The sequence below is a fragment of the Athene cunicularia genome (assembly GCF_003259725.1).
Source record: "Athene cunicularia isolate RWA chromosome 11 unlocalized genomic scaffold, athCun1 chr11_part2, whole genome shotgun sequence".
NCBI lineage: Eukaryota > Metazoa > Chordata > Aves > Strigiformes > Strigidae > Athene > Athene cunicularia.
In genome coordinates, this window is record NW_020799114.1 from 1,851,303 (window position 1) to 1,875,585 (window position 24,283).

At 46.5% G+C, this 24,283-nt stretch overlaps 1 protein-coding gene across 5 annotated transcripts in view; it reads right to left on the minus strand.

Annotated features, from left to right (window-relative positions):
• The window catches only part of ZC3H18 (zinc finger CCCH-type containing 18), a 47,699-nt gene extending 23,468 nt beyond the window's left edge, over positions 1-24,231 (minus strand). For 2 of the 5 annotated variants that reach the window (XM_026857073.1, XM_026857072.1), the window contains exons 1-9: positions 24,134-24,231; positions 15,409-16,013; positions 12,095-12,179; positions 9,148-9,296; positions 8,751-8,843; positions 7,992-8,149; positions 6,377-6,409; positions 4,669-4,795; positions 2,722-3,008 (exon numbers count right to left, since the gene is read on the minus strand). In XM_026857073.1, coding sequence (XP_026712874.1) covers positions 2,722-3,008; positions 4,669-4,795; positions 6,377-6,409; positions 7,992-8,149; positions 8,751-8,843; positions 9,148-9,296; positions 12,095-12,179; positions 15,409-15,999 — 1,523 coding nt within the window. In that variant the 5' untranslated portion in view covers positions 16,000-16,013; positions 24,134-24,231. The remainder of the gene's footprint in view (positions 1-2,721; positions 3,009-4,668; positions 4,796-6,376; positions 6,410-7,991; positions 8,150-8,750; positions 8,844-9,147; positions 9,297-12,094; positions 12,180-15,408; positions 16,014-24,133) is intronic. The other 3 variants (XM_026857074.1, XM_026857076.1, XM_026857075.1) reach the window with 3 other exon arrangements.
• Positions 24,232-24,283: the final 52 nt, after the last annotated feature.

Consider the following 24,283-nt stretch of genomic DNA (forward strand, 5'->3'; position numbering starts at 1 on the left):
TGGGATCTAGCCATTGGGGAAAGCCCAGAGTCTATAAATAGACCCACAGGTGAGCGCTACGCCACTATCGTGCATCCTGCTGCTCAGGAAGCACCAAGCAATCGCAAACATTTTACACATTAAACAAACTCGGGAGTTGTTTAATCCCGAGGTGCCAAACCTCCGCAGCACGGCACAAAGGTATTTGGAGAAAAGGTGAGACGGCTCGACGCGCCGCACTGCCACGAGGAAGTTTGGAGCCTGTCAAAAAGGTTACGTGGGACAAAACGGCGTTGCCTGGAGCCAAGTCACAGCGCGAGTGTGACAGAGGCTTCTGGGGATTGCAGCGTAGGGAAGCACAAACTGCTGAAAGAGGGATGTCTTCGCCAAGGGGAAAAAAAAAAAATTGAATTATGCTTTCACTTTGTTAAGAAGCTTTTTCAAAACTTATTTCCATGGTTTGGTTTTCTCTGCAAACCCCCATACACCTGTAAAGGCTGTAGAAAGGGTACTTGTGTTGACACGGGTTTCAACAGGGGGAACTGAAGCTGGAGTTCTTGGGAGAGCCACCTTCAACAACACAGGGCTTTCGGGTTTACTGGTCAGTACTCTCAGTAATTCCACTCTCTAAGAGGAGATACTGTGTGTAGGTGCTGACCTACAGTTTTTGGGGGGGGGAGATTTTAAAGCTTTCTGCTCAGCGCTAGCTTCCTGTTCAAGACAAAAATTAGACACATTTCTTGCCACCAGCTTTTAAAGCCCTGCACAAACAAGGCCAAAACCAAACCCTCCTTGTACCCCTCTCTCCCAGCTCTCAGCACTTGCCTTACAGGACAAGGCTGAGCACATCTCCAATAGTAGATTCTCTATGAACCGTTTCTAGAAAGAATAGTGGACTTGAAAAAAGGAAAGAGGCCTATCAAGGACTAGTTTTAATTTACCAAGCCTGATTTGGAGAACCAAGAGGCACCCACAGCTCCTTTAAGTGGTGTTTATGTCTGAGAGGTGCACAAGAAGGAAGCAGGGAACTTGTATCCACAAAGCAGAACATCACAAACACCGTAAATCCCATCTCTAGGCTCACACAGATGGTTACACGGGGTGAGATGGATCCGAGATCGGCGAACAGGGCCACTGCTCCTACCCACCAAACCTCGGGCAGCTCCAAGAGCGAAAGCTCTTCCACAAAGCCATGCCCACCCGTGTCAGGGGAAGGAGCGATCAGCAGCCTCAGCCTTGCGTGCAGCGATCCCGGTGACTGTTAATGACTAACAGCCTGAGCTGCCAATCAGCTGACATCACTTTCATCATCCTCGTCATCTTCATCACATGGTTCTGGACAGCAAGATCGCTTCCATCGCTAACCCCACACGAGCACAAACCAACAGCAAATGTGGTAATTAAGGTGCACAAATTATGGTTGTAAGTGAAGATTATAATTAAAGGTAGCGTATAATTAAATGTATTCCTGTAACCACTCTGACACTGCTACTGCACCCAAGCGCTCACAAGGCACCTTGAAACTCTTCTGAAACTGTGACTTCCTCTTGGAAAAAAGGCTCTTTTTAGAAGTTTACTCTAGCCTTCATTACTAAAGGCTTCCCTTTCAGTAATACAAATAAAAATCCTGGGTCAGACTCAAGACTAAACCCTGCTCCTACCTGATACCTCATTCCAGGCCTTCTTAGCCCTCCTCTTCATTAAAATATACTTTTCCTCATGCTCACAATGTTTTACACCTTCCTCTAGCACTCAAGAAACACCACAGACATTAGGCAGAAGGAGAAGCCCCACTACGTTTTGGGAAACATCTTCCCTGCACCCCTCTTTGCCCCACCACCCACGTAGACAAGCTCGTGTGTCCACAGGTTCCTCGACACGCTGCCAAGACATGACACTGCTTTCCTGGAGATGTCCTTCAGCGGGAAATTTGATACTTTTCTCCGATTCTGAACCAAAAGACACTGTGACATTAGAACTTCCTATAAGACAAGTTCTATATTCAGCTGTGGTATTTCTACAGCGCTTTACAAATACACCTAATACACAGTATGCTGGTAAGCCACAGTACTTAAATAACTTGACAGAAAACCAAAATAGGATTCACTTTTGAAATTCCTAGACTTTTCATCTGTCTGGTTCAATTGTCTTTTACACAAGTCTGAAGGATTTTCAGAAAAAACGGGCAGAAGGAAGAAACCCGATTCCACACTGCAATTCCCCCGTAACGCCTAGCAGAGACTCACTTTAAGGCAAACAATCCCTTTACCTTTCCTAGAATCTTTTAGGAGATTTACTTAATACATCTCCAGGTACTTTTGCTAGCCACAGACTCCCAAACCAGCCCCGATCCTTGTTCACAGGACATTTGGAAGGCCTCAAAGGGAGTCGCCACCATCTGCAGGACTCTCTCCACACTGAGGACCCAACCAGCTGCCCAAGATGTACTCTAGCCTCAAGGGACCAGGGACAGGCTGAACATCTCCACACCCGCAGGAGAGATGCTCGCCCCTTTTCAGATCAGGCTATGCATGCTCGGTTCTTACTGATGTTTTAGCTCCACTTAGTGGCCAGCCAAGCTCCTCTACAGCGCTGCCTTCCTCTTGAAACCACCACTTTATTCAAGACTTGTGGACAACAGGGATCATCATCTCCACTCTCACCAGCGTGAGCCTGGTTTGGGACCCACAGCTAAAACAACATCAGCTAAAAGGTCGAGTCTGGATTCCAGCAAACGCTTACCTCGGTAGCAGCGGGGACCGAGGCTTTGGTTTTTCTTTCTCCTTTTCGCGTTCCCTGTCCCTGTCCCGGTCTCGGTCCCTGTCCCGGTCCCTGTGCTGCCTGTCTTTTTCATCTCTCTTCACGCGTTCCCACTCTTCTTTCCGCCGCTGGCGCTCCTTGTCGCGCTCCCGTTCCCTTTCTCGTTCTCGCTCCCGCTGGCGCCGCTCTCGCTCCCGCTCTCGCTCCCTCTCGCGCTCCCTTTCTCGTTGTCTGTTCTCTCTTTCCCTTTCCCGTTCTCGCTCTCTTTCCTTTAAAAAGAAAAGAGAAATCATCGTGACGCCGGGGTAACATCTCCTAAGAAAGCAGGCAGCAAGGTTTCAAAGTCTCGGACCGCGAGCAATTACATGCTCTCTCCCATGTTAGAGCCAAGTATTGAGATAAATAACCTGGAACTTGCTGGTCATCGCTGTTTGCTGAGAAGGCAGAAAGTGGTAAGGAACAAAACACCGCACCATATTCATCACAGCTGTAATTTTCAAAGGCAACAGTCAAAAGATTAATTTGGCTTATTTTGTTTATTAAACGAACGTATTGATGTTCAGAAGTATTTACTCTCGTTGCTAATCATGTTTCTAACGAGCTAATTAACTTTATAAACAAGGACTATGAAAATAATTGATGGTGCATCGTACGCAACAACAGCGAGGGCGGGCTCCTGTTTGTGCTCTGCTTCTACAGAACAGCATGGTCTTACAGCAAAAGGAAAGCCACTTTTTAAAGGATGTGATGAATATCTCACTCAAAAGCTCCCCACCGAGCAGGATTTATTATTTTTGTCACTACCCTTGAGGAACAACAGTTTGTATGAGGGCAAAAGGAAGCGGAGGGAAAGGGTTCAGTGTTGGGCCCCTCACCCCAAAAAGGCCATTGAATGACTCGAGCGTGGCCAGAGAAGCGCAACGGAGCTGGGGCAGGGTCTGGAGCACAGGTCTGCTGGGGAGCGGCTGGGGGAACTGGGGGGGTTCAGTCTGGAGAAGAGGAGGCTGAGGGGAGACCTCCTGGCCCTCGGCAACTCCCTGCCAGGAGGGGGCAGAGAGGGGGGATGAGTCTCTGGAGCCAAGGCCCCAGCGCCAGGCCCCGAGGGAATGGCCTCAAGCTGCCCAGGGCAGGGTCAGGCTGGCTCTGAGGAAGGATTTCTGTGCAGAAGGGGCTGTTGGGCGTTGGAATGGGCTGCCCAGGGCAGGGGGGAGTCCCCAGGATCCCTGGAGGGGTTGAAGAGTCGGGCTGACCCAGCGCTGAGGGATCTGGTGGGCTTGGGAACGGTCAACGTTAGGTTCATGGTTGGACTAGGTGAGCTTCAAGGTTTTTTCCAACCCAGATGATTCTGGGATTCTGTGGTTCACAGCCTTATTTTCACTAAGCTCTGCACCGTACCGCAGTGCAACGCCAAGCAGCTGCCTCTGGGACTTCAGCAGCTTGTTGGGCGCTTTCCTCGTCTGACTCAATCAAGTAACGTACAACTCCACCAGTGGTGGACAGTCACACCAGGGCCTCCATCTGTACACAAAGCACGCCTGTCCAAATCTAATCCTTTCCGTCTGACCCAATAACTAACAAGTAAACCAATCCTCAGTCGGTTTATTTCCTGGAAACTCCTTCCCCTCTCCAACACTTCCATGAAGGGCTGCTGGTGAGGCCGTGAGCGCCGCGCAACCACCTGGTATGCAGAGGAGCAGGAACCACCTTCCCATCCGGGACACGTTTTTGCCTTCGTCACGCCACAACAGAACAGCCTCCTGCACCTAGAGTGTGTTCTGCAGCTAACTAAGTCAAGTTTTAACTGTTTGTATGATTAAGCATCTCGAACTTATGTGAAAACTCCCATTTCAAACGCCGCACTGGAAACGTGACAAGCAGCACAAGTACCTGGAAGAAAGTGGAAAGGAAAAGCACGGAAAGGGGTATTACCTTACTTACTCTGTAGTTACGGTATGGATCTGGGTCTGTATACTGAACCCTGAAATTCTCATACTGCCCACCACGCCAGAACCGTTCTATTTCATAGTCATAATAGGGATCTGTATAGGGATCAAGCCTACAATGAAAAACAGGGAAGGTTAGAAAGGGAAATAACACCTTGTTGCCATACAGAAACACTACGTATTCTAGGTCACTTAGTCACTGTGCACTGACAAAAAAAAAAAAGAAAATGTTCCATGGAGTATGACCGTACAAAGTGGTTTATTTTCTACATACCCCAAACAGACAGAAACAGCCTTAAGTGAAGCTTATCAGAGAAAAGCACAAACCTTTCTCGATAAACGCAAGAAAAGAAACGCTACGAACCAAATTCAGCCTTCAAATCAATGTGGTAAAAATGCAGAAGCACCAATTGCTTTTTAGAGCCCCCTCCACTGTATGCAAATGTCACGGAGCATGTTTTGCCTCATTGATTTAGAGCTGGGTTTTCTGTCCATGCACACACAGCTCATCTCAAGCACCTTCCCATCCCAAGTGGAAGGGGTGGGGAGCTCCCACTGCCCGGCCACCGGAGGTGACAGGTGCATCCCAGTGCCACCAGTACAGGACACAGAGCTGTTGCAGAGCTTTCCACTGGGAGCAGCTGTGCTTCAGGGGCAGCCTGACAACGCTCTGCTCCCACGCCTGGAGTTACTCCACGTGGCGAAGGGAACCACATCCATGGCTGATATTCTCCAGTGGAAAACAGGTGCCAGCCCTCCAGCACACAAAAGAACCGGCAAGCACGTGGCACACCCCGCTCAACTGCAAAACCACAATTACTTTTGGGGGAGGAAAAGGATTTAAACCCCACCCGCCTTAAATCGGCAATGTTTCCTCCGTTTGGTGATATTCTGTTAACATTATTTGATGTTTTTAATTCATATACTCAGCAATATCCAATCCCTGCCAGCCACCTGGAGTGAAAAATATCAGATCCCTTGTAAAGATGGGGAGGTGGGTACAGGAAACAAGAAACTTCCAGGGCCACAGAGGAGTCGGTGGCAGAACTAAGATTAGAAAGCAAGTGCTCCCAACTTCCACATTGTCTGTAATGAGACTCTGACTTGTAAGAGGAATACAGGGCCGACTTTTGCATTTTACAAAGTGCCAAATAAACTACAACAGGTTAAGATGTTGCTGCCCTGCAAGTCAAGCGGCTACCTGTCTTCCTTTCAGTGCTTTTAAAAGGTTAAAGATCTCTATTTTTGTCTGAAACAATAAGCCAAGGGAAAGAGTACCCCGATGCCAACCAAACAACAGTCTGGATTCAGCAGCATCAGGTATTCAAAAAGAGACACACACACACACACACACAAAAAAATCTCAAGCTACACCAAAAAAGGAAACACTTTACTTTTGAACCCCACCTCAAGTCCAAATCTCCCCATTCCCTTCCTGGAACATTTGTGGACTTTTATTCATTTAAACAAGCATCCCTGCTAGGCCTTTAGATAATTCAGTGCTTAAATCCTCAGGCAACTAATTGATATCATCCCCCCAAAAAATCAAATACATCCATTCAGTTAGTAAACGGCCCACCACACCTGATGGGACAGCGGTCTGTGGCCTAGGAAGTTTTTCAAAGTGCAATAGAGAAAGGAAAGGGAATATTTTCTTACAGTTGCAACAGTACTGGAATCAAAGACCTGCTTACCCATAGTTAATGTTTTCTTTGATGTCCACCTCCCTATAGTTTTTCAAAAAAGAAAAAGGGATTCATGAACTATTTAGACAGCTTCACACGTCACAAGACAGTCCTGAAAGCATTTATTAACATCCCAGCTGCACCACCAACGGTTAGTTTGCTGCAAGGGGTCAATCTGTGCGTGTGTGTGAGAAAAAACCCACCATTTTCTAGCATTTACAGCAGCAGCAGCTTCATAATTTTGCCTTTACACACAATGAAGACATTTTAATGCCACAGTCTGCTTATACATAAAGGCTCCTGAATTTTCAGGAACTCAATTTGTTTGGTAACTTCTGTTTAACACTGGCTATATGCAATACACGTTTTTCTTTACTATATGAAAAAACCAAAGTCTGTGTCTAGCACAATTCTTACATCAGTGAGGCAGTGGCATAAAACAACCAGAATGCTGATGCTCATACACGGTCATAAAATAAAGGTACTGTATGGTCAACCCACAGAGCACTGTGATGTGTCCCAGGTGCAACTGGAAGCCTTCTCAGAGGAACAGAAGATCAAGATACAGACTGATTTCTACCCAGGAAAAAAAAAATTAATATGGGGCAACTCTTTTGTTTCAGGCTGCAGAACTGAGTACATAGCTTCTTTTTTAAAAATGGGGAAAGGAATTGCACTCCAGAGCAAATCAAAGACCTGAACAAAAACTTAACCTACTCCTTACTCCATCTCAGATTTTTTTTTTTTTGCAATTCATTCACTAAAATAGAAGCAAGCCTTGCAAACACTTTGTCTATGAGTGGAAATAGTTCCATAATATGTGTAGGAAAAACAGCAGATGTAGGAGCAAGAGATTAATCTGTATTCCTGTAGAATACAAGCCCCTCTCAATTTTTTTCCATTCTATTTCTTGGCTTAAGAACTAACAAGGAATCTTCCCAGAGCTGACTGATTCATCCTTGCAACTTCTGCCTGCTCTTAGTCGGGACAGGAGTGTGTCTGAGGTCTCCAACATTTTATGTTTTACCTCCTTGAAAATCCAATCAGCTAAACACTTAAGTTTAGGGCGCTTGGTTTGGCCCAGGCTACACCCTGGCAGCTAAGAGGTTTGCTTTCTGACCAGTATCTTACTCAACAGTTTATCTGGGACTGGTCAAGGGGTTTGTTAATACCAGGTGCTGTGCCAATGCTTTTGCAAATAAACACCCAGCTGGTCGAGACAGTACAACTGCTGCCCTGAAGCTCCTGGACATCGAGCACACTCCAACTTGCAGCCCCAGCTTTAACACTTCAAAACTCTCATGGGTTGGAATAAGAAAAATAAGAGGGAAAAAAAGTTGGAAGGATGCACTGGTGTGAGGTCGGCAACGCACAACTAGTTAATGTCCTTGAGGGACTAGCAGAAAGGTTTAAAGGTGATTGTAAAGGAAGGTAGTGATGAACCAGAGTGAGTAGAAGCAGCTCAAATTTTTAATTGGTGCACATACTGCTTAATAAGAGTTGTTTCCATCTCCTGAAGTGAGCACTCCTCCAGTTTGGAGGAAAAAGCTAACTGAAGACTGCCATACTGCACCACATTTCCCACCCATCTATTCCACGTAGCAAAACCAAGACTGGATCTTACGCTGGATCTCTGACGTCTCTGGTGATGCGGTAATTCCAGTCGCGGAAAAACTCGTTTTCTTTGTCAAATTCACGCTCGTCTTCTCCAATAGTCACAGTGAACCTCTTCTCCTCAAAGTCAGGCTCCTGTTCTTTTCTCATAGTTGCCTTTTTTAATACCTGCCATAACATACAAACATTGTGAAGAGAGCACATTTCTGAGGCACAGAGAAATTGCAGTATTAAAAATTCTTCACTTGGGAGAAACCTGCCCTTCAGCTAAATCACCCTTTTCTGCCCCAAGTCTCCTCAGTGTGTAGGACACTGGACTTCTCTCAATGTAGAAAGTGTAATTCACTAGTCCATCAGCTCAGAACAACAGCAGACAGGCAATGAAAGTTTCACACATGCTGACCCCATTTTCTGCAATGATCAGACACATGGATCCTACACGTGCTAGATAAACAGGTACCAAAATAAGGGAAATTGGATCAGCTTAAAAAGTTTTACTTTGGGGAGGGCTTGACTTCAGGGCCACAAACTGCCCCGAGCTCATGTTAATAGAAAAAAAACAAACCTGGATGTCAGCTCCTCTTGACTGTATAACAACTGTGATAATCAACAAGACACAGTTAATAGGTTAAAAGGCAAAAGGAAGGCTCCTTAGAAAGAACAAGACACTTCATGCTCCAAAAAAGAGCTCTTCTAGCACACTGCTCCCGATGAAACAGGCTGGTGGATTGTGGAGACAGTCAGCACAGGTCCTGAGGATGGCATTTACCTCTTTAGCGTGCCGGAGGCCTCTCTCCCAGGCACTTTCTGTTGGAGGGTCTGGAGGGGGTGGAGGTAAGATTTCATCAACGACGGGCCCTCCCTGTTAGAAAGGTGAGAAGAGGAAGAAGACAGACACTTGATATTAGTTTTAAGCAGCAAAACTCACAGTTGTAACCCGTCACCCCAGAGTACCCCCAGATATTCCAGCAGTACATAATGGGGACACATGGGAAATTATTCCCCTCTACTAGCAACTTTAAGACCATCTTTTAAAAATCACATATCCAACTGATGTATTGAATTTTGCTGAAGTACCAGCTCAAAGAAAAATCTTCACTTCTCCTAGAGCAGGAGACAAAAAGCTATGTGCAGAAGCCATACATTCACAGAAATGATGTCCTTACCCAAGGGTTGGCTGGCATCAGCGGGTGAGGGCCAATGGGAGGAGCACCGTTTGGGGAGAAGGGCTCAGGCTTGGAGATCAAGGAGTAGTTTCCTTTATCATTCACACCAGGGTGAATAAATCGACAGTTCATGCCCCAAGTACAGTGACCTGTGGAAATACAGTTGTGTTAGACCCCTGTATGCCTACAGCAAGCATTTGTTCAGCCCCACAACCACTGAAACCCGTCAAGGAACAATGCTGTTTGAGATATGTGACTTTTCTTCTCTCCAACTTTGTCGAGTTTGACCTGTTTTCATACACAGAAAGACACTCCCCACCCCCCACCTCCCCAGAGAGGACAAACAGATCCAGTCACAGGTGGATAAATGTACAAGAACCTTATTACAGTGGGCAGAAGGGATGGATGGATGCATACAAACCATTAAGCAAATGCAGTAATAAGCCTGTGAGCTCTTCAAGTCTGATTAATGACAAACAGATCAGGTTAGAAGCTCTACCTTTTACGGAAAACTATGAATGTAAACTGACGGCAAAGAAAGCATCAAAGCGCGTTCAAAACAAACAGCTCTCTGGTGAGGCACGAAGCACATCAAAGGTTTTCTCTCCAACCAACTCCGCAGGCTTGCCAGCACAAAGCAGGAAAGGAGACATCACTATGAAGGGCAGCAGACGAATCTGAAGCTGCTCATTAGCTTCAGGTACCATCCCCAAAGAGATGGCAACACTCAGCGGTGTCTAACAGGATACAAAGCTAATTCCCAACTTAATTTAGCTTGCCTTAGAAACTAACCCCCTTTTTTTTCCTTCCGACAATCCACTCAACATCAGGCAACAGACATTCTGCAGATTTCCCAGCAGACACCTCCATCACAAAGTCATCGCTTGCGCCAGCTCAGGCGTTAGCACGTTGACTTCAGGGGCAGCGGAGCAGTTCACAGTGCTGTGGCCCAGGGAGCAACCCCTGATCCCAGCTGGCAGGGCAACACGTCCACAACTCACACTGCACCTGGGCCCCTGGAAATGCTCCTTGTCTGTCCCAGATTAACCACAAGCTGGTGCATTCTTGATCAGAGGCAACACTGGATGCTTTTGTACTGTTAAACATAACAAGAGCACAAACCCCTTTGCACAGCGGCTCAGGGAGCAACACATCCCTTTTGATGCCTGAGCACCGGGTGTGGGCGCTGCCAGACACCCACACAAACACCTACTATTCCTACAGAGGTGTCAAGCGGAGCGACTACCCTGACAAGCAGCCCTGCTATATATCTCAAGGTGGCTACGCATCAAGCTACTTAACTGCAAGGCTTTGCAAGCTAGTCATTCGTGCCACTGGTCGGACGCAGCCGCCTGAGCGCTCCCCAGACACAGCAAGGACAAAAATCCTAACGTCTTCAACACCCCACGTGAGCAGCACCTGGTCTCCCTGCTGGCAATAAAGCCTTTCAGGGTAGCTGGAGCAAGTGTCAACGTTATCTGAACCCAGGCCAAACCAAAGCAAACCAGCTGCGGCAGGAGATCCTGCAGTCTGAACTTTGACTCGGGCAAATATTTCCAGGCTGTGGGGAGGCGTAGAGCACGCTGAGGATACAGGAACAAACACCTCTCCTGGCAGGGGGACTTCCCTGTTCCACCATCATCATCACCAACACGCTCGAGTCTCAGCACAGGCAGAAAATTCGATCCCGGAAGACATTCAGGAAGCCAAATGCATAATTTCTGATAGTCACGTCTCCGGAAAGCACCTAAGCAGCTCCCTACGCTGCGTACGCCACTGACGCAAGGAATGAGACTCCACCCTGTTCTCCACCCTTTTAATTTCAGATTTTCATTAATTGTTTCAAGGGTGATTCTAAATAAAAGCAAGCAAATGAGCAAACATCAAGTGAGATGAAGCTCAAGGGAGTGGAAGAGGGTTATAATCAGTTTAAATAAGAAAAATATTATAAAACTACTGTCTAAAAAAAAAAAGCAGGACAGTCTAAGATAGCTGTGTGCAGTTGCACAAACTTTGGGGAATGTCTTATTAAGAAGAATTAACAAAAAACCAATTGGTTAGACTTAAAAGTTTCAAATCTTACGTCACATTCGCAGTAAGAACTACACTTCATGATTTCCTACTCCCATTCCTTCCAACTGAGGCTGACAATCCCAAATCATATTTCAGAAAGCTGATAACACTGTGGAGAAATCCTCCAGCTTGAAGAAAAAGCTTCTATTGACGTGAGGATTATTCCAGCTGATCACTTCCTCGGCCCAGTGGAAGTACTGCCCACTAGCACATCTCACCCCGTCAGGTCCCAACGTCACCCCTCACGCACGCTGTCTTGCTGGGGGTTTCTGGGTTGCTTGTGAAAACAGCTATCCCTTGAGGTGCCAACACCCGACACCACTGCGCAGGCAACGCAGGAGCCGGGTCCACAGGGGCGTTTGCAGGGGCTGCCGTGGCTCAGCAGATATCACACCATGTCACGTTAATATTTCTTAGAGGAAGAGTATTTCTAGCCCTATTTTCAAGTTTAAAATCTCAGCGAATGCTTTTTAATAACTGGGGAAGCGAGATGGATACGGGATTGCAAGAAACAACTACATTTTGGCAAGGCATCAGCTTGATAAGAAATAACGAGTCTTTGCCATTTTTGTTTTCCTCTAAGCAATAGTCGATTGTTAAATCGGCCCAAGCAGTTTTATTCCACGCTGGTTTAAAAACAGTAGCAAGTTTTCCTTCATTTGCCTCTACTGGGCTCACCACACTTTGGGCAAAGCAATTTTTGCATATTGGCTCTATGTAAATTCAGCATCTGGCCACCAAGAAACAGAAAGGTGATACTGAGGACGCCCGAGGCACAGTTTGTCATGTAAACAGCAGCTTAACGGGTATAAAACCAAACAAGAAAAATTAGAGCACCTTTGGCTTTCTTCCACCATTACAGCACGTCATTTACCTTTCATGAAGAATCGGCAGGTGGGACGTGGCCTCACTTTTCTGTCGCTGGGGTCTTTAACTTCTCCTTCTTCCAAGTCATCATCCTGGAACAGACAGACAAGCTGACATTTCACGTGGTGCATTTTCCGCAGCGACTTGACATTTCACAATATGGTCAAATATCAGTCACTGAAAACGCACCCTGGAGCAAAGCACAAGAGAAAAGTAATATAAAGTTACAATAAATACCCCGGAGCATCTTTGCAACGTGCTGCTACAAACAGGAAGATGCATCGACGTCGAGTGTTTCAAAGGTGACTGCAAAACCCTTCAGGTGTTTTGGACATCTTGGCGCCACACCACAGATCAAGGTTTCAAGCTGCATCGTTTTACCTGATATAGCCTTAAAGGCCCCAAATCAACAGCACAGCGGATGAAGCTCTTACAGCTCTGCTGAATGAAGCTGGCTGCGCACTTTTAGCGTGCAGGAAGAGGCAGCTTCGTGCTCTTTGGAGGCAAATGAGCTCAACGGTGTTACCCTTCCTTCCCGCAGGCTCACAGCACCACGTACACCGACAGCTACCGCGGCTCCGCTGGCCTGGATAATACCACTAGCCTTCAGAGTCCTCACGCTGACCTGTGCCCTGCTCAGCACTCACGTCATCCCTGCTTAGCTCAAGTCAATTCCTTCTGTTCATCGATCTAAAACACATAGCGGTATCCCCGCGTTAACGCAATAACCCAGCACAGACACCGCACACCTCTACCTCAAGATCTGAAGGATGACTGCTATGACAACAACTAATTATAAAATACTTCCCCACAATCTTGCACACAAGCTTTTCTTTTTCCCCCGAAAAATCATACGTATTTCTTCCAGTCCTCTTTGGCAACAACTTGACACCTTCCCTTCTACTCCTCAGCTCCACACAGGAGTTGTGAATCAGCTCTGAGAAAACTCTACATCATCCCCAAGCACAGCAGCCCCAGGAAGAAATTCTGGGAGATGGAGGTTGCTTCAAAGATTAAGAACCACAGGGGATGAGTGTGAAAATAACAGCCATGAAATACCTCCAGAAGAAAGCTGCTGAAACTTTAAAGTACCAGCCTTTGCCTTTGTTCTCCAGGGATAAAAAAAAACAACCCCAGCCTTCCCTGGCTTTATTAGGCTGCCTCTGAAAAGTCAAAAGGAGCTAAAAAGAGGCAAAGGCATAAACAACCAGAGTTGTCAGAGGTATCTGGCAATGAAATGGGCTATTTATCCTGCAAGGCACCCCTGGCCCTCCCTGGGTCTGCCTCCATTTCACCACCACAGAAAATTTCAGCTTAGGAAACCCATCTGAGGGGGGAGCACCTGGTGGGGGCCTTCCCTTCGCGTGGCCATCGCAGCAACAGCGGCTGTCTACATGGAAAAGATTAGGAAAGTTATGTACTTTGATCAATTCAGCAGCTGGGAAGGAGGAAAAACCATCCTTTGGCTGTAGTTAAACAAAGGCTGTACGGAGAGACGGGTTAACAGCCGTCTTCTGCTGCACTCCTCTGAGGGCAATACAGGGAGAGCTCTCCAAAGAACAGATTTTCAAGGCTACATATATATATTCAAACTAAATTTTGCATTAATATTCTCCCCCCCCCTCCATAACAGAACTCAGCAAGCAGAATAAAACGCTGAGATTTAAGTTTCCCCCAAAGCTGGGGATGGCATTCAGCGACATGTGAATGGTATAACCAGCTCAACTCTGCTTCTTTCAAAAGAACTGTGTGAAGTCTTTGCAAACGCTGTACTTGAACAAAAGGGAAAGTATTTATTTCTGTGAGGTCTCCTTGGAATCAGGCAGCTGGGAACCCTGTTATGAGTTAATGTATGAAAACCAGAGTACAGATTCATCTTGTGCTTTGTAAGGGGAGCGCTCCCAAGAATGCCTTAGACTCTAAAGGAAAGCATTCATATTTTAATCAAGACGCAGGCATGGAGTCAGGACTCCAGGAATTTTGCTTTTTTCCCCCTGCCTGGACTCTCCCATAACACACTGAAATTCCTTCCAACTGAATCAGAAATACGCAAAACTCTGGGGAAATACACGTTTAACAAAATCACCTGCCAGCATGGGCATGAAGAAACAAAATAACGTCACCTTGTTTGAAGCAACAGAACTTGTCAAAGCACCGTTAGAATAAAAAATACACAATATAATATACCACTCTTCAATAAAAAGGGAGGAGGGTCCCTCCCAGCAAGGCTCCGTGAGCTTCCCAAGCATGTGGCCATGTCAGCCACACAGCACCAGGGACTGGAAGGCAGCACCATGCCCCACGTCTGGACCCACCAGTGACCCCAGCCCCAGCCCACTGCCTCCTCGCCTGGTCACCAGGATGTTCTCACAGCAGCGCCCCAGCCCAGCCTCGCTGTGCAGGAGCACTTTTGGCACGGACAGGGAGGAGCAGAGCCCGTAAGGTGCCATTTCTCTACGTTTCACTCCTGCTATTTGGAATCAGATAAGGTGTGCACCAGGCCAGGAACCCGCGGGAGGGTTTCTACTCTGCTGCTAGAATCACTTTTCCCGTTTTATTCTGCCTGCAAGAGGGAAACTGGTATCAAGCTGTATTAAATACAATTTTTGTACCACAGTGCTTCCTAAGACAAATATGGATAAACAGTGCTTTTTGCCCTAATTACAAATGCAATTAAACCCAGGTTTTGCTTTTTTTTTTAAATAGCTGCACTTGCTCTCAGCTGTGGATCAGTAGCTACTGGGACTGCACATCCCTGAACACATCACCCAAACCACGTGCAGGGGCTGCCTGATTAGGGACTTTCCAGAAAGACTGGCACTCTCTGTTCCTCTTCCACACACCCAGAGGCTGGTAGAGCCCAACAAACAGCTCAGGGCCAGGGGCTGCCCCCACACACCTGATGCCTCGAGCATGGCAGCCGCTCTGCTGCATCAGCCTCTCAACCCAGACTGACAAGACAAACGCTTAATCCATGGCTAAGTAATTTGCTGTCAGCATCATTCAAAAGTCCTCTGAGAGCTGAGGCAGAATAGTTTCTTAAAAGCACTGGAGCCCTTCCATACTCACTGGGAGCAAAGTTTATTTGTGACAATAATATTCTGACAATATTCAGCACCAGGGACGTGGCAGCAGACATCCTTGCCACTGAGTTCAGGACCTGGTGCTTTACCTCCAAAGAAAAAGCGTTACTTGCACGCTGGGGATGCAGCTAACACAGATATTCATGTCAGAGAAGGATGGCACGGCAGTCTAAGAGCCACACAGTTCTGCAACCCCAGTCCCTGCAGGACTGCCCACCTCAGACCAGCTCCTACTTACATCAATTTCTCCATCATCAATTTCTCCATCGTCTTCTTCTTTCTTCTTCTCCTTGAGGGGATCCTGGCCATCCTTTTCATCGTCACTTTTACTGCTGGATTTTTTCTCATCTTCATGGGTATCATCTCCTTTCTCCTCCTCTTCATCATCCTCACCAGCAGCTTTCTCACCATCCTCCTCTGCAGCAGCAGCACTTGGTTCCTCAGGAACTTCCTCATCATAGTCCAACTCATGCTCATCTAGTTCACGGGTGACAGAGGACGCTTCATCACCAAGGTCATTTGTCCTGTCTTCCTCCTCTCCTTTGCGAGGCGGAGGGCTCTTCAGCTCCCCGCTCTGCTCGTTGGTGTCAGACTCCTGAGACTTGGTTTCGCTTAAGCGGTCCTCTTCGTCCGAGTGGTTCTCCTCTTCACCGTGACTCAGTCCTCTGGCCACATCCTCCTCCTCCTCTCCCAGGACGCTGCCTCGCCCACCCTCTCCATCAAGCTCCCGGTCTGAACCGCTCTCCTTCAGGACTTCGTCATCGGAAAGCTGCTGGTCCTCTTCATCAGGAGAGCAGGGGTTTCGCTCAGGGCTGTCGGAAACGTCCATCAGTACCCAGTAGTCTGCAGAGGGTAGAAAACAACACGTGTTATGGGGAAAGCAAGACAGGTTCACCTTGCAGACTTTGCACTCTTGTATTTTACCTCCTAAAGAAGAAAAGGTTGCTCGAATTCATGAACGTGGTTTACCATAGTACCTTCAAAAAGAAAATAAGGAGTTTAAACTGCATAAAGATTCCAATATTGTCCCAGACTAGATAAGAGTGTGCTACCCTTCACATACAATGACGGAGCTCGAGGTTGGAATTTCATCTACAAGCTCTAACAGGTGAGGCTACACAAGCACTCCCACCAAATCGCCATTAGAAACCCCAAGGTATTCTCCACCCCAGGCACCATCGGCAGTGGTATTTCTTCTTCTGTGAAGAAGCGAGCGAGCTTCAGAACACAGGGCCAGGTTTTCAGGAGTATTTTGTAACTCAAAGCACGTGGCACCGCAAACTGCACGGACTCCTGAAGAGGTACGGGAGCACAACTCACCCCAATTCTGGAAAAACAGCCAATATATTTACAGTACTTGTTACACTGCATTCAGAATAGAGATGAAAGCAAGGACAGTACACATCCATGAAAACTCTTGGATTTTTAATCAGGTTTAATTTAGACAGTGCATGCATTGCCATCTAATCTCCACCCGCTTTATACAGCAAAGATTCAAAATTTCTTCAAAGCAGCAGCAGATCAACTTCATAACTGTCAGCATCATGCACTTTTGCTAGAAGCTCATACGAACACGTGCTTGGTAGGACTACGTTAAAAAATAGATATCTGCTTAGAATAAGCATAATAAACGCAACAGAAAGGGACAAGATGTAAAGCAGGAAAACAACCCCAACCCATACATCCAGAAAATAAAAATCCCAGGAATTACAGAAGAATCGTCTGGCCCAAGGAACCGGTTGAGTTGTCTCTTCCTAGGAAGATTACTGGTTCATATCTAGATGAAAGCTCTTGGTGATTGAAAACTCTTACCCTTCAGCTGTGGTCTCTTGCTACAGCACATCCTTAGCCCTATAAACAACGACAGCAACACCTTCCTCACCCCCCTCAGCAATAACCAACAGTGCTTGGCTGCCTCAGAAGAGCCCAAGCTGAGAAAGGAGTCTTGGCAGGTTTTCCAGCGCCACGGTGGCCAATGCTCAAAGACAAAAGCACCCACCCCAGTTCTTTGGTCAAACAGTTCAACAGAGGCATTGGCTCCTCTCAATGTGGCACCTTTTGAGGGGGCTAAATTCACTGTTTCAGTATATGCCACCTCCTTCTCCAAACCCAAAGGCCTGTGCAGGAACAAGCTTGGGCAGCCATCAGACAGAAATGAAAAGCTAGAGGCAAACCCAAAGCTTGCAGAAGTATATTTAGGGCTAAAGAAAAGCCACAGGGTTACAAATCAACAGGACTTCATCTTAATATGGATCATGTTTTACTTCAGCTGCTCCTAGCTACAATCTCCCTGCAAGTACACGTACTGCCTGTGCCACAAGAACATGGCATAAATGACCAGATTTTTACCTGTTGCTGTTTTTAAGACCCTTGGAGCAGAAATGATACAAAGACAAGACTCCGGTAGCTTCTTTAAACACATCCAGCAATCCTTTGTGAAATAAGTTATTAACACGAGGCAGCTCTGCACTGCTTAACCTTTTCCTGACCCAGCCCGTCACTTTTCTCAGCTCCTCCGACTGGTTCTGCACAGTAAAGGTTGTCATTTACCACCAAAGAGCAAGAACAGACAGGCAGAAGACAAAGACACCAAGCCACGGCATCCCAGGCCGACTGCCACGCGCCATGAACACGACCAAAGCAAGTCCAAGCTTTCAGAGCAGCTGAAACCCAAAACGTTTTTGGTAACGACAGAAGCGGGGATCTCTGTGCCGAAATGCAGCAGGAGGGTAAGCACGGGGAATGTGCAGCAGCTCTTCCGTGTGTTAGGAACCCATGCCTGGAAATCAGGAAGGCGTGACAACTTCATTACCCACGCTACTCATCTGCTTCTTCATAAACTTGCCAGGACCAGGGCTGTTGTATTTGTGTCTTGTATGCTGCCAGCTGTACTGTCATCACTGAGATAACATCTCCTGCCTTCACCCCTAGTGAAGACATTATTAGCTGGTATTTGCAGCAAATCCTCAAGATGAAAGTCACACTGGAGAAAATGCTGCTTGTTATACTAGGGGAGGTCTGCAGAGAAGGAGCTAAAATAAAACACAATGAAACACACTCCCAGAAGGAGTAAGAGCCTATATGTTAGTACTTAACAACCATGCTCGACTTCCAAGTCTTCAAAGCCCTGCACAAATATCAGCTAATTGACAAATGTGAGGATGATCTAAACATTCATCGGGGCCCCGAGCAGCACAAGGCTCACATTTTTTTTTGAGCTTCCTACTCCGCTACTCGTTTCTCCACACATTGGAAGAAGTTGGCTCTTGATCACTACCAAAGTTTTCATTTTATTTTGGCTTTTTAACTTTTCAGTAAAAGACAGCAATTGCCTCCTGGTGATAGCGGCTCTGGGCAGTTAAACAGGTTGTAATCTGAAACAAATTATATTCTTACTGAGTACATAAAGGTTGATGCTGAGTTCATAAATGCTTGCACAAATTGTTACTGGCTTTAAGAGCAAGTTTATGGCAGTGATTTTAATTGCCTAAGTGCCTGAGAAGTTACACTTTGCGTCCATCTAAGGACAACTTGGCGTATTACATCTGAAAGGTCAGCCTTAAGAGGCCAGGAGGAATATAAAAGCTGTCAAGTGCAGATGCATTCAGGAAATTTGTTTTCTGATTTTGTGCAAGGAAGCAGCACCACAGAAGCAGCGTTTAAGTGAACAAGATGCCTTTCTGCATTTGACGTCGAGACCTTCAGAGGGGCAGGGGAAAGCAAGTATGAATGACTGCGTTCTCACCGCCAGCTAAGGTGATAAGTATAAAATATTCACCTCCACCAGCAGCTATTACAGCTATTCTAAAAATCCAGTGCATCCGCCAGTTACAATAATTTCCTACTAATTTCCATCAGCAGAAATGATAAGAAACACAATAAACGACAGCCCAGTTGAGAAGGGTTCACAAAATCCAGGCAGTCTGGTTTTGGTTTGTACTTCCCTGGATTCAAGTAACAGCAAGTTTCCCTTCAGCAACTGGCCTTACGTCCTCCCCGGTGCCTCCCCCTGCACAGGCACAGAGGCACTTATAGCTCCTGAATTATTTCAGCCAGAGCCACAGTTCTGTCAGCATCCGAGGGCTGTCCCTCTAAGTTCACCAGTAGGCAAGAAAAGACACCCCAAACCCAATAAACCACTTCAATCGTACATGTAACTGCATGGAAATGCCCCAAAGCAAACCCATGATTTGCAAAGGTAAAAATCAGAAGCAGGAAAAAAAAACACACAAGAAGGGAGATGGAAATGTGAAGAAGATTGTCAGACTAATGATGGAACAAGGACTAGACAGCATTTCTGCTGCATGATGGCAAGATATTGCCCTCGCAGCCATCCAAAAGTTTCTCTCTTCTCACTCACTGCCACAGCAACTCCTGCAACAGGGGAGATAAACACAAAAAAAGTGTCCTCCAGCCACTCCTTAGCCCCGTGCAGCCCCAAGGCTCTGAGCACAGGAGAATGAGGAAACAAGGTGCAGCACTCCAACAGCAGCACGATCCGAGATGGGCGATGCCTTGTCCCCAACCCAGGCAGTGTTACTGTAGTCACCCGTTTGTAGAAAAGAGAAATAACTGAACATTATGAAAGGCAAGAGTACCTCAGTAAGAATTTTGTGAAGTGCTGGAGTACTTGCTGGAGCCACTCAAGCTTCTTTTCAAGCTCCCAGGGATTTATTCTTCGCACAGTAGCAAGTTGAACTCCAGTTTAAGGTGCGTGCCCCCATCGCTGTGTCTGAATAATCTGCAAATCAGTTTATCCCAAATCTCTGGAATCCTGCAAGGTTTTTTTTCAGAGGGGTCCTATTTTGTTTATTTGGATTGGGTTTGTTGATTTTTAATTTTTTTTCCCCCCATTCTCCTTTGTTTACACATGAAGACAAATACCAGGAAAACCTCAGAAAAATAACTACACGGATTTCAAATTGAGCAACACTGACCTATGTGGTAGAGAAATCCACAGGTTTCATCCCTCATCATAAATTTGGAATTTTTGTGCTGTAAAACCAAGCCAGTTTCTTACTGTCTTCAAAACCAGTTATAAAAAAAAGTTACAAAAGCAAAAAATTAACTCCTACCCTACAGATAAGATTGTTTGACTTGTAGCTTAGGATGATGGGGCAAGAACCAGGTATAATAATACTTCTCACTTGGTGTTTTATCTTTAAAATTACAGGCAGGTCAGGCAAAGTTGCTTTTGGTCAAAGCTGCACAAGCCCTTTTATTACAAAACTGACTTCATATACTCAAAGTTTGCAAATTTTCATTTTCTGCATGTCTGAAGCGGACTAGTTCAGAACAGGTCACTAAGCATTTCAGACAAGGCTTACAAAACCCTCACTTTGCCAGGCTAAACAAGTCGGCACAGCCTTTCCATCAGAGGCTTTGGAGCAAATGCCACAGTAGGGAGCATTTCCAGCGAAAAGTGTGTCTTTTTCTGTCTCTAGAATCACTTGTGTGTGCCTCATCGTGCTGAGAGCCCCTTAAAAGCAGCTAACACATTCTCAGGAAAGAAATTGAGGATTTGGCAGCTCCACTTCTCACATCCCACCTGCAGCAAGCACATGGCATCCTCCCAGGTGGGAGCCAGATGGCACTCGCTGTCCCCGCAGACACAGCTCAGGTCAAGCAAGACTTTCCCTCCAGCTGCTCGTTTTGGATCCTCATGCCCTCAGCCAGTTCCTGTTGGCTTGCAATGTCCCTGCCAGTGCTGTGAGCCAGCAGGATTAGAGACAGTCTACCAAAAAGACAAGAAATCCCCTAAATAAAAGAGGCCTGGGGTTTTCTTGTCTGGTTTTGAGCAGCAGCACCTCTGCACCGTGCTCAGCACCCCACGCAGAACGCCACTAGGCTCAGCTCCAACTGAGAACACCCGGCAGTTTTTGCAAACCTAAGTTTGGCCCTTTGGTCAGCGGGTGTCTAGAAATGCGGGAAAGTGCTCTGAAAAGCCACGCCTAGCATCCAGGAGCAGGATGAGAAAGGCGAGAACAGCCTGGTGTCCCAGGGGATGTTTGACCACAAAGATCTGCAGCTTTCTCTGGCACAAACTCGCTTCTCTCCCTGCAGCCCCTCTCCCTGGAAGAGGCACACACAGCCCTGACCAGCCTCTGAGAGGGCTGGTTCACACACACGGAGTCAGGTTTGGCCAAAAAGCAAAGCTTTTAGTTACATAATAAATATGCAACAGGAGGGCAATGCTGGCGTTTCGCAGACTGAGCTCTGGAATTTTTCAAATTAGGGAATAAAGCATTAACTACACCTTAACTTTGTCAGTGTTTCATAGCTTGCCTGTGGTGGAACTTCACATGGCTGTCCTCTCCTGCAAAGGACTTGGATGCAACAACAAAGGGGCCCATCTTGTTCCCACTTAAGTTTCATAAACTTACTGGAAAACATTTAAAATTACACAACTTCCCCCCCCCCCTCACAAGAGGTAAAAAAGGCACTGTCCATTGAGGAAGCATTAGGGAAATTTAAATACATTATAATGTGGCTGAAGTAGAGGTATTTTCTCCAAAGCTTAACAATGTCCAAGACTTTTTTTTTAAAAGACAACACTGAGATTAAGAAGCCTTGACACAGCACTAAAGGCAGTGAGAGAAAAGTCCATCGCTACTTAAATTGGTTTTTAAAACTCAACTTCAATATTACCAGGTAATCCCAGGGTACCTTTTAAATAATATTTTTAACCTTACACTTTTCTTAAGTGATTTGCCCAAGGCAAGAGGGAGATGAGTCAGAGCACTGGAATTCTTAGCAGCAGGTCTGTTTGCAAGATCAAGCCCAACTTCTACTCTCTGTTAAACGAACAGCATCAAAAGGTCCAAAACCAGAAGGAAGAAATGCCAACCGGGTTTTAGTCTGCAGTCACACGCGTACCTTAGACACTACTCCAAGGCAGTGGGGTGTTTCACAGACACACGTTCTGGATCTGTGGCTCTCAGCAGTGCCTATTGCTGGCAGGAGGCTCAAATTGCTCTGCCCTGTGCTGTTTTCAGTTAGAACTCACAAAAAAGTTTGAGCAGCATCTTCAATTAAGCCGACAAAGTTAAGCTTTGTGTACAACTGACTCGCTGCCGCAGGGAGTGTCTTGGGAGCAGATGAACTGGAGCTAGTAGGAAAAGTATTGCAGCTTACTCTAACCCAGAGCAGCACCTATAGGATAAAGCTGTGAGTTAAGATGGGATTTGAAACAGCCGTCAAGTTAAAAATACTCCTGGCAAGCAATATTTCCATTCATTAAATTCCTCCCTGCGAGGCTGAGCCTTTATATGGCACCACAGAAAGCTTTTTCCAAGCGAACAAGGAATACACCTTGAATATCGTAGGGGAACCAACAGCTCAAACACTTCCAGCGCCTCCGGTGGCAGGAAGGCACCGAGTACCCTGTAGAAAGCTGGAGCCTGACAGAGCCATCAGCTTCGATCCTGAAATCCTACAAATTGTCAGTCAGATGGTGAGAACCAAGCACATACCCAGGGTCTGTACTCCCCAGGCAGAGACTTCACAGCTCCCGGGGTGGTCACGGGACAAAGGAAAGAAGCAAGGAACTTCTTTGCTTCAGGCAGAAATCTTTGCAGTAGAATGAGGAAAAAACCCCAAATCCACTTTCTAAACAGCTTGATGGAAAATCAAAACATTTTCATTAATCAGGTAGATAAAAATCAAATGCAGATCTGAAAAATTCTGGAGCGTGGTCTAAGAGCAGCCACGGGGATGGGTGAGGAACTATGAGTGAGTTGAGGAGAATGAATGGGAAATAGGGCTGACGGGACAGGTGAGAAGAGAAACACAGCATAAAAAGATTTAGGGAACAAAGAACTGGAAAACAGAAGCAAAACAGAAACGAAGGGCAGGAACCACAATGGGAAAAAAAAAATATGGAAGAGCAGTGACAACAGGAGAATGAAATAAAATGCCTGGTGAGCCAGGGAAGGAGAATCGTGTGTAGAAAAAAAAAAAAGCAAAGCACCCAGTCTTTTGCTTTGAATGAAACTCCGTTCGTTAACACGTTAATTAACCAAAATATATGCTTATCTGCCATCCTTAGAAAAGCACTGACTTTGAAGATGCATAGCAAACTTCAATTACCTAGCAGCTGTCAGGGAAGCTTTTAATTCAGAAAACTGAGCCACTTTTCAGCCTTAATTTAAGAGAACTGCTCGTCGACAGTCATTTTCAGCAAACTGATTTTTAAAGAAGCACTCAGAGAGCTCCGACTTGGAATGTTAACCACCACTTACTGTCAGGCAGACTTTGGGACCAAAACCTGAAGAGGAACGGCACTGGAAGCAGCTGGAGTTTGTTTTCACAGTGGAACTGATTTTCCTATTGCTGGAGCACACAGGGCTCTTCCTGCAGCTCTCTGCTGGCAAATGCTAATTTTGAATTATCAGTGCCACGGTCCCATGACAAAAAACAAGTACAATTGCTCCTGTATTCTGTAGAATACATGAATAATCACATTCGAGAGTCTAACTTTGCTCAGAACGAAGTCCTGCAAAGAGCTGTCTTGATTAGACTGTGACCCTTTTCCTTATTCTAGGCAAAGCTTAGGAAGGACAGGAGAAAGAATTTGCACCTTGGAGGTGCTGCCCTTGCTACAGCCAAAGCAGCCCCGGTAACTGTTTTTTTCAGAAAAGCTGAGCTACCAATGGCAGTAAAAGGAAATATTATTAATGTGGATGCCAAAAGGCCAGCTCTGGGAAGAGAGAACCCTGCTGAGACAACTCATGGAGGGAATTTAAACCACCTGCAGCAGCAACACGTTGCAGCACTTGCAAAGGCAACGGAAGCTCTGAGCAGGGAGCACCTCACAGCTCCTGCTGTGCTGGGCAGACAACACAAACCAGAGTTACACGAGTGACCCACCCACCCCTCACAGAACAGATCCCCAGGTGTAGCTGGTGCTTCTGTGGGTTCCCAGCCCTTCTCCCGGCCCACAGCTCCCCCTGCCCCTCCGTTACCTCACAGGGCCTCCTGCCAGGCTGAGGTCCTTCTGCTGTGCCCCCCGGGGCCGAGGCTGCTGGGGCTCTCCCTGTTCCCACCTGCCAGGGGAGGGAGGACAGTCAGAGCTGCCTGTAGCCCTGGGGTCCGACCAGCCCCTAGCACTACCC